General features: G+C 40.9%; 2 protein-coding genes across 4 annotated transcripts; both read right to left on the bottom strand.

Moving 5' to 3' along the window:
- Positions 1-2,134: 2,134 nt before the first annotated feature.
- On the bottom strand, positions 2,135-6,307 carry LOC308384859 (ubiquitin carboxyl-terminal hydrolase 37-like). The gene is made up of 13 exons (XM_080863490.1): positions 6,239-6,307; positions 6,046-6,129; positions 5,486-5,541; positions 5,185-5,241; positions 4,959-5,090; positions 4,744-4,867; positions 4,507-4,658; positions 4,302-4,401; positions 4,086-4,162; positions 3,800-3,908; positions 3,163-3,220; positions 2,837-2,994; positions 2,135-2,750 (listed from the first exon to the last, which is right to left on the bottom strand). The coding sequence occupies exons 5-13, from the start codon at positions 5,060-5,062 to the stop codon at positions 2,745-2,747; spliced, it is 888 nt and encodes a 295-aa protein (XP_080719616.1). The 5' UTR covers positions 5,063-5,090; positions 5,185-5,241; positions 5,486-5,541; positions 6,046-6,129; positions 6,239-6,307; the 3' UTR covers positions 2,135-2,744.
- A 331-nt stretch (positions 6,308-6,638) lies between these two features.
- Positions 6,639-9,689, bottom strand: LOC308384163 (uncharacterized protein). 3 transcript variants are annotated; one of them, XM_080862550.1, is made up of 6 exons: positions 9,444-9,689; positions 8,901-8,969; positions 8,627-8,804; positions 8,447-8,532; positions 6,864-6,944; positions 6,639-6,665 (listed from the first exon to the last, which is right to left on the bottom strand). In XM_080862550.1, exons 2-5 carry the CDS (start codon positions 8,933-8,935, stop codon positions 6,941-6,943), a joined length of 303 nt encoding a protein of 100 aa, XP_080718676.1. In that variant the 5' UTR covers positions 8,936-8,969; positions 9,444-9,689; the 3' UTR covers positions 6,639-6,665; positions 6,864-6,940. The 3 variants fall into 3 exon arrangements, with proteins under 3 accessions (XP_080718676.1, XP_080718677.1, XP_080718675.1); XM_080862551.1 differs by having other exon boundaries at positions 9,554-9,685; XM_080862549.1 differs by having other exon boundaries at positions 8,901-9,689.
- Between the last annotated feature and the right edge of the window lie 447 nt (positions 9,690-10,136).

Raw genomic sequence — 10,136 nt, forward strand, 5'->3', positions numbered from 1 at the left:
TCATGTTTTTCTTAGTTAGGGAGATAAGACATTGTCATTTGGTTTTATTCTTTTCATAAATAAGTTTTGTACATCCTTTAGATACGGTCCCTTTTGTTTGTTGTTTTGGGGTCCACCCCGAAGCTATAGTTCGCTCCTTTCCTTTGTTAGAATTCAATCACTGTGAAAAAAAAATCACCATCAAAATTGTACTGGTTGTGTGATGTGCTGCTTGGGGTCAGACAGGGGTGGATCACCCTCATATTATGGTCTGGCCACCCTTAGAAAGGCCATAACACTAAAATGAAAATTAAAACTAGACTTATAACTGGCTGGTGTCCTTACCAGTGACCTTGGGTCTGAACTGTGGGCTCCTCTTTCCAGGTGTTCGTACTGCCTGAGTGGGACCAAGATGTGCTGTCTTGCCTCTTTTGGGTTTTCTGCATGTTTCTGGCTCAACATGCAAGTATCCACTTCTTGACGTTCGCTGTTGGTTGCAGCCACTTGAGGTTTTTGGGCTCATTTGGGTTCTCAACACTGGGTGACTTTGATGGGAGTGAAAGCATCCTCACAACATAAATCACCACACTACCTGCTTTTGTTTCAGATTTTTTCTTTATCCTTGTTAACATGTTTGGGTACTGGGTTTACCTGTAATGCATTTTGTGCTCCAAAAGCTGTTAGCATGACCTTTTTTATCATTAGATTGTGCCACACCAGCACCTGAGAGAAAAGCTTTGAGTTTGATTTTGTGTTTTGCAGGCACTCAGGAGAATAAGTCATGATGTTTCTTGTGTTTGTCATGTTAGTATCTCAGTGCTTGTCAATCACCAGTCAACAGTGTCACCACTGTGAACAACATCCTTCGACTGTTCGAGCCAAAACCTTGGAGAAGTCCCTGCAGCCGCTTCAAAACTCATCACTGAGCTCGATCTCTCTTTTAACACGCTGGAGACAACAATGAAAGATGACTTTCTTTCATATGCTGCTTTGAGGGCTTTGTTCGTGAATAACAACAGAATCAAAACCATCCATGAAGAGACATTTCACCCGCTGATTAATTTGGAGAAACTGGACTTCCACAAACCAGTTGGAGACTTTGTCCTCTGGATGGTTTCAGAACCTGATTTCTCTCCACTAGTTCAATCTTTTGGGAAACAAATATACAACACTGGGTCCGGGAAACCTTTTCCTGCCACTGAGGAGCTTGAAGACCCTCCATTTTTGAGGAGCTTTCCTTCAGTCTGTCAGTGAAAGGGATTTTGTTGAACCTTGAAACTGCCGTGACCCTGTCCAAAGACCAGCTGGCCACCTGGCCGGGTCAGTCATGGATATTCACAAATACCCCATAGTACTGGTGGAAAAGACATATCGAGGGAAAATCCATGTTCAGACCATGTTCAGTGTGTCGTGACACTTGCACGATGGAAGAACACACCCACTTGTTGGTGCCAGAAGAGCCACTGAGAAATTATTGTTTTAGCTGGCTCATTACAAGTCGATGGCTGCTCACCTGGAGTAGGATAAAACTCTGGAGCGAATAATTGCCCGATTTTACTGGACAGGAAACTGTTTTAGACTTAGAGCTTTTTATTGTCATTGTGCAGTTTCTTGCACAGTGAAATTGGGTAAGTGGAGAGCATAGAGCCGCTGTATCTGTGCGCACCACCATCTTGCATTTTTTGCATGTTTGGCTGGTGTCACTTTTGGACTTTGCTACCTGTAGCTAAACATTTGCAGCTAAATCATTTATTTAAAAGCAGAAGCTGCAACTGATCGAGGGAATATTTGTCTGAAAACTTAAACTGAACTCCAAGGGTACCATTGCTCCAGCTCACCATCTTTACCTGAGTGAATCAGTTTGTTGAACAATCTAAATGATTCAGAAACTTCTGTGACATCAACTTAACTAAGGCTCATTACAAATTTCACAAAACACTGCTGAATACTTTTAATATTTTTTTATTAGTTATTTTTGTTTTTGTTGTTATTTTGATTTTAATAAAACAAAATAAAATAAAGAATTAAATCATTTCTTTGTTTTTTTTTTAATTTAATTTATTTTACAAATAAATTAATAATAATATTAATAATAATAACAACAAATTAGTGCTGTCAGCGTTAACGTCATTTTACCTAATGACGTTAACGCTGACAGCACTAATTTGTTGTTCCCAGAGAGCAAGCCAAACACTGGTCCAGAAAAGGACGATCTCTAGTAGATTTTGTTTTAACCTCCTAGGACCTGGTGTCCACATATGTAGACATAACATTTTGGGTTGTCTAGACCAAAATACAAAATTTTGCTCTTCAAAAACCTGATATCCACTTATGAGGGAGGACATGACACTGCCACTGTTCAATCGAAATTTAAAATGAATGTCCTCATATGTGGATCTCATTCTTTTGAGAAACAAAAAAAAGATAGTCTGAATCTGATGTCTTGGTTTTTACCTTCATCGGGTCCCAATCAACCTAAATGGCACAGAGGAATTAAAAATGCATGCCATGAAAGTTCAGGTCTTAGGAGGTTAAAAATGTCCCTGCTGATGAGACCAGTGAATGTGGGGCGACGGTGGCAAGAAAAAACTCCCTCCTGGAGGAAGAAATCTTGGGAGGACCAGGCTCTCTGGCAGGACCCTTCCTCCTGAGGGCAATACTTACCTATACTTGTCCTCCAGTGTGCGATGGTGGGCTGGGACGACTGCTTTTCCTTCTCAGCATGATGATGACCTTAACTTCCTTCCTTCCTTCCATTTCCTGTTTCAGAACTGAGAATGAAGACAAAACTGGTTAACAAGGTAACAGGACATTTAAAAATTCTCTCACTTCAGGATGAGATGCTGTGTCTTCTTACGTTTCTCTTGTAAAACAGGATGTAGGCCGACTGCTGCTGTTCCTCACAAACTGCAGATCCAGTTGTGTGGAGCACCTGTGCGTCATTATAGGTGAGCCAGCGATCTGATGTAGAGTGCTGACTCTCCTCAGGATGGACAGAACTACAGATGTAGTGTCCTGAAATCACATTAAGACAAATGAATCCAACTTCTGGAAGTCAACTGATTCAAGCAAACAGTGATTTTGACTTAGTGCTTCTTAGAACATCAAAAGCTTTTGTGTGTGAGTCCTTCACTGAAAAGTAGCAAGTTTCATTTTCTGTTTGTCACAAGTCTGTTGTTTTACCTGACTCTGTGCCTCCATAATGACTGATGATGCTGCAAAGACTATAACAGCCACCACCCTGAGAAGGAACAAATCCAAAGAGTGTTAGTTTCATAAAGTCTCACATCAGTGCCATAATTAAGCTGATTTGCTGAGGCGACGTCCACACTAATGCGTTTTCGTTTGAAAACGCATCGTTTTCTCTCCGCTTTGACCTCCCGTCCACACCGAGACGGCGTTTCCTCTCGAAAACGCATACATTTCAAAACGGAGTTGTCCCATCGCAGTGTGGACACTCGAAAACGCAGACTTTCTAAAACGATGACGCATTTTGGTCATGTGATGCAGTCATGTGAGCAATTAAACAAAGATAAGCCGAGTGCATTAGACAGCAGTTGTTTTGATTGCTCTCAACTTTGACAGCCCTAAAAAAGATTAATATCAGTTTGTACATGCTCCGGATAGCTTTTCTTCAAATTCTGTAATTCTCACTCACTTTTGCGCATGCGCAGGACTGGAACGTAAGCGTTTTCGGCCGTTTCAATGCAGACGCACAACTATTTGAAAATGACTGAAAACGCCAGTGTGGACACGGAGTTTTCAAATCTATCCGGGCTAGTGTGGACGTAGCCTGAGACGTTCTGCAGTCTGTTTTTACCTGATTGGATGGCACCACCAAGTCCCTCTGCAGCCTGACGGGGTCATCCACCTTCTTAATCTTGTAGGTTTGTGTAAAGCCAAACCTCTTCAGATGCAAGATCAGAACTCTGGCAGAAAAGAAAAAAAACACAAACAAGGTAGAAAATAAGAAGAATGAGTGTCAAACACAAACAGAAGATGGGAGAAAACGACTGCTCAAGTATTGTCTCGAAGAACTCTGATATTTGATGCGCCACAGTTTGGAAACCTGGTCAGTCGATCAATTCTGATGTGACCTTACTCACCTTGGCAGTGTATCAAAAGACGACTTCAGTTCTGAGGCCGTCCCTCCACAATCACAGCGAAATTCTATTTCTTGTTCCTGAACAACAGCACAGAGAAAACAGGCTTTATGGTAGAAAGAAATCTCAACATATGCACACACACATGCACACAAACACTAACAAAAAAGTGTGTTAAGATCGCTGATACGACAACTCTATTGGAATTTGTGATCTTACCTTCAAGTATGTCTCTAACATGTTTATAATAGACCCCTCTGGAACAAGGTCTAGAGACAAGCTGGTGAATTCCTCTTGCTGTGATGATTGGTGACCGCAGCTACACATTTCAGGAGTAACGTAGTTAAAGTAAAGATCAGGTACGTGGAAAAGAGGTATATGAAAATATTGCAACCAGCTCTGCGTTTCTGAAAGACAGGCTTACCTCTTGCATGTCCTCATGTTTTCCATTTTAAAAATGTGATGGTCTTCTACTGGGCAGCTATAACTTTGGCCCAGGAGAGCTGCGTTCCTCTCCAGGTGAGGTGTGAGCCTTTTGACCTCATCGAGGAATAATGTTAGGAATTCATGAGCGTCCTGAAAGAAAAGCAGAGAGATTTAAAACAGTACATCAAAATCAGAAGGTAAAGCAAAAAACGAAATGTCCAAATAGCTGACGCACTTTCTGTGCACTGCCGGTGTATTCAGGAGCTTGACTGCTGAATGCCTTCTTAAAAGCTCTTAGGTGGTGATCTTTAAGGCCATAATCTGTTGACTCGTGACAGTCCCTGACATCAATGAGCCTTCTGTAGAAAGGAAGGGTAAACAGACATTTCTGCTGTTAGATCTCTTTGTTCTTCAGGTTTTTGAAGAAAGTAGAAGGTTGACGTAGCGCACCTTAAGAGCTGAGCTTCTGGATCTGTGCTCCACAAAACCCCCTGACGCCTGATGTCTCTTATGAACTCCTCAATGTTGAGGAGGCTCTGCAGGCAGGAGTTCATGTAGCAGGTGTTTCCGATGTTTGGAAACCTGACACACACGCACAACGTTTACAGTATCAGTGTAAAATAATTCATTTTCTCCACTTTGACAAAGTGAGTCTTTGTGCACCACGTGTACTCACCCGAAGCAGTCTATAGTCCCAGTTTGACTTTCTATTTTTTTCCCACCGCATGCTACACTGCTCCAAAAAGGTAAAAACACAAACACAAAATTAGGAAAGATGTCAAGATTCTGAGCAGTGTATGCGCATGTATGCATGAGCTTTGAAGTTGAAACATTTTGGAGGACGTCCAAAAGTAGTAAAAAAGATGTAAATACACAAGGTGGAAGAAAAATGCCAATAAAAGGGAAATAAAACAGCTCCAACTAAACCACTGCTATAAATATCTCCAGCAGCATTAAAGAGCGGCGCATTTCTTTACCTCTGATGAGACGTAGAAGGAATTTCCTTCTCTGCCACGTTTTGTTTGTGTAATTTCTGTTTAGAAACAAGAAAACCAACATCAGTAATGGCATAAAACAAACATACCAAGGGAGTCTCTCCATGAAAAGTGTCCAGTTAGAAAATTTGGTATTATTTCATATTATTTATCACTTCAGTGAGCTGTCAGCTCATGAAGCAGATATATAGGAATATCTTTAAATAAATTAAAAACAATTTATTCATGCTTTAAATTGAGTTTTAAAGTTTGTCCTATGAAATACAAAATCCTTCATTTGGTTCTGATCAAAATTCAGTTTTTACAGAAATCATCCATCAAGCTTCATTAAAAGATTCAAAAATGCTTATTTACCATAAAAAATATTTAGAGAAACATCCTGCAAGTCTCTTCAAACTTACCTTTCTGTGAAAAAAAAAACAACCTTTAAACATCTTTGAACTTAATTTGAGGACATGGATGTGCTAAATTGCTCTTAATTCTTCGCATTTAACTGTGGTGAGTAAATGCTTGATGACAGTGACTCTTTCCATAAAACATACCTTCCAGAATTTAAAAAGAAACCAGCGACACTTTTTTTGTGTCTTCACAGTGTTGCTCTCTGCCTCTGCATCGCTGTCAGTTTGCTGCAGAGGACGAACAAACATAAGTTTATTAAAAAAGTAAAGTCACTTTAAATTAACAAGTGCAATTTAAAGAGAATGTGCATTTCATATGTTTCGTGTAAAAGCAAACCGAGGAACAGCAGAGGTGTCTCCATTTTCTCTTCTTCTTTTGACCATTTTCAGCAACACAAGCATCCGGGATGCTGATGAGGACAAAAGTGTAAATGTTATTTTTCAAAGTGGAAATTTTTAACAAGGAGTACATGCTGGAGATTGCAGATAAAAATTAATAACTGTAATGGAACAAAATCATGTATTTTGTACATTTACACTCTACATTTTCAAACGCTAATCTCTGAATCAATAGAAATTATAGACAAGACTAGAAGTAGTAAAAAAGATGTAAATACAAAACACCAATAAAAGGGAAATAAAACAGCTCCAACTAAACCACTGCTATAAATATCTCCAGCAGCATTAAAGAGCGGCGCATTTCTTTACCTCTGATGAGACGTAGAAGGAATTTCCATCTCTGCCACGTTTTGTTTGTGTGATTTCTGTTTAGAAACAAGAAAAGCAACATCAGTAATGGCATAAAACAAAGTATATGGTAAGAAAATACAATAGCCTTCATTTGGATTCAAAATTCAGTTTTTACAGAAATCATCCAAGAAGCTTCCTTAAAAGTTTCAAAAATGCTTATTTACCATAAGAAAACATTCAGAGAAATGTGCTGCGAGTCTCTTCAAACTTACCTTTCTGTGAAAAAGAAGTTTAAACATCTTTGGACTTGATGTGATCGCAGCCAAAATCTCCTCAGCTTTGCAAAAGTTCAACTGAAAACAAGCAGTCAAAGGTTGTATATTTATAAACTTTCAGCATAGAACGTTCATACCCTGAACAGCAAACATCAGCATTATGATGTATGGGGCTCATTTGCATATTTTGGAATGTATGCTCATTTGAACTGTATGGTGCTCGTCTCCAAGCAACTGCTACAAAAACAGGTCAAGTCAAGTGGCTTTTATTGTCATTTTAACCACGTGCAGAGGTACTGTACAGAGTGAAATGAGACCGCGTTCCTCCGAGACCCTGGTGCTATATATGACATATACGGACAAACCCAGGACTACATAAAGTGCAGTGTGCATAAATTGCAAAAATAAACAAGACAAAACAGTGCAAAACTAGACAGAACAGGACGATACAGACACAAGACAATGGAAATGTGCAAAATGCTGAGTATTGTGCAAAAGTAACTTGGTGTCTGTATGTATGTGTATGAGTGTGAGATACTGCAGATAAGTGCTTGGTAGTGACATGTGTGAAGGTGTGCGTGTGCCAGTGCAGTCACTGAGTGTTCAGGGGTCTGACGGCTTGTGGGAAGAAACTTTTCCGTAGTTTGGTAGCGAGGGCCCGGATGTTCTGGGACCTCTTTCCAGAAGGCAGCAGGGTGAAGAGTGTGTTTGAAGGCTGTGTGGGGTCCTCCAGCAAGCGGGTGTTATAAGGAGGGGAGAGGGACTCCAATGATCTTCTCAGCTGCTCTCACAATCCGTTGTAGGGTACTGCGATCTAATACGCTGCAGTTACCATACCAGACAGTGATGCAGCTACTTAGGATGCTCTTGTTAGTCCCACTGTAAAAGGTGGTGAGAATGGATGGTGGGAGATGGGCTTTCCTCAGCTTCTGCTTGAAGTAGAGACGCTGCTGGGCCTTCTTGGTTATGGAGCTGGTGTTGAGGGAGCAGGAGAGGTTCTCCGCCAGGTGGACACCAAGAAATCTGGTGCTCTTGACGACCTCCACAGAGGATCCATTCATGTTAAGTGGGCAGTGATCCCACTGTGCTCTCCTGAAGTCAACAATCTCTTTTGTTTTGTCCACGTTCACAGACAGGTTGTTGACTCTACACCTCTACAGATGGCCCGCAGTGCAACCCTTCAGCTTCCTACTAGATTCACCTATATACAAATTTAAAGACCTAGGAGACTTACTTCTCGTCACAGAGTTGTAGCATTCACAAGATTTTCAGAAAACTTGAACTCAAGGTCAAGGTCACTGATATTCAAACTGACCCCAGAACTTTAGTAGATGCACCAATGGTATCAATTCAAAATCCTACGCTTCTCGTTCCATTTTTATTTCACTATCTGTAACTAAGACAAATAAACAGTATTTGAGACACAAGTCACTATTAAAGTGGTTCGTGAGACTCCACATCTGATAACAGTATAACACACTGCTTATTTATGTAAAATTGTCATCAATAAATGTGTTCAAAACAGAAGCTACACTGGCTTTAAAAGTTTTTGTTAACTCTGACTACCTGTCTGCTCTTACCTGTTTCTTTTGCTCTCTGCTGTCTTCATCCTCCATCCAACTCTACATTGTATTGTTAGGGATGACATGATGAAACTGAAGGGTGTCTGGGCACCGAAAAAAGAAAAGAAGAGAGATTGGATTAGGCTGCAGCTGGCGTGCCATTCTCTCACTTCAGGATGAGATGCTGTGTCTTCTTACGTTAATCTTGTAAAACAGGATGTAGGCTGAGTGCTGCTGTTCCTCACAAGCTGCAGATCCAGTTGTGTGCAGCACCTGTGCGTCATTATAGGTGAGCCAAGGATCTGATGTAGAGTGTGGACTCTCCTCGGGATGGACAGAATTACAGATGCAGCAGCTGTTTCCGATGTATGGAAACCTGACACACAAACAAAAGTTTACAGTATCAGTGTAAAATAATTCATTTTGTCCAGGTTGAGGTGAGCTTTGGTCCTTGTGCACCATGTGTACTCACCTGAAGCCGTCTGTAGTCTGAATTTTATTTTCCATTATTTATCCACCGCCCAAATGTTTCACTGCGCTACTGCAAAAAGGTAAAAACACAAACACACAATTAGACACTGAGCACTGGATGTGCATGCATGCATGAGCTTTGAAGTTTAAACTTTTTTTTATCATCAACAATTTTTATTTATTTCATTTTAAACTTCAATAACAGAGCTTAAGGATAACTACATAAATAAATAGTTTAAAAACAAACAAACAAAAACAACAGAACAACAACAAAAAACAAAACAAAGGGAAGTTATCCTATTCTTTCTTCGCACACCAATTCCCACACCACCACTCTGTCATTACTCCTCTGTTCTTCAAGTTACAGAAAGCCAGCTTGTAAAGGGGGACCAAATACAATCATATTGATGCAATTTGTCTAAAAGGTTATTAAGAATGCAAAGCTGCAATTTGTGCCGTCAAACCCCAATGTTAAGACGTCGTCGCATGCTAAAGTCAGTGACCATGGCTATGCTAGCACTGAAGCTGCCAACGTGGGCTTAACCCTTGTGCTCCCCTTCGGGGCAGCTCCGGACCCCGGGGGTCCCAGAGTACCCCTGGGTCGCATTTCACAGGCCGCGCATCAGGGTTGGCTCCCGTGCCCCGTACACCCACGTTTCCCTCCCTGGATGCCACTCCCGTTTCAATTTTTCTCCTAGTTTCAGGCAGGCTCTATCATGTTCGTCCATGGGAGGCCGCTGTTAATTGGGACACGGCCTACGTCAGCTGCTGTTGAAATCAGGTGATAGACTATGAGCACGTTAAAAAAAAACTAAAAAAAAACTATGTGCACGTTAGCATATGCTACTTCCGGTGCGGAAACTCCTGTGGGGAGCTTTGTTTCCGGTGTCCTATTCGCGCTTTGTTTACGGTCCAAAACAAGTTAAGAAAATGAATGAATCAAGCCGCGATTTACATTTCTATAGATGTCTTGGGCATTTACCCAATATATCTGTAAATTATCTTCATCGACTTGTTGATTTTTTCCCCCGCGCCTCAGAGCAAAAGAGAAAAGGGATTCAAATGTTATATTTCTCAGTATCTGTAAACAGCTGTCCCTCGTTTATCGCGGGTGTTATGTTCTAAAAATAAGCAGCGATAGGTGAAATCAAGTAGCCAATTTTATTTTTTGACAGTGCAAAACGTTTCGTCGACATCCACTGCACTTCAGAGTCACACTGCTAGTGATCGATGCAGC

This window comes from Rhamphochromis sp. 'chilingali' (assembly GCF_963969265.1).
Source record: "Rhamphochromis sp. 'chilingali' genome assembly, chromosome: 17".
Lineage (NCBI taxonomy): Eukaryota > Metazoa > Chordata > Actinopteri > Cichliformes > Cichlidae > Rhamphochromis > Rhamphochromis sp. 'chilingali'.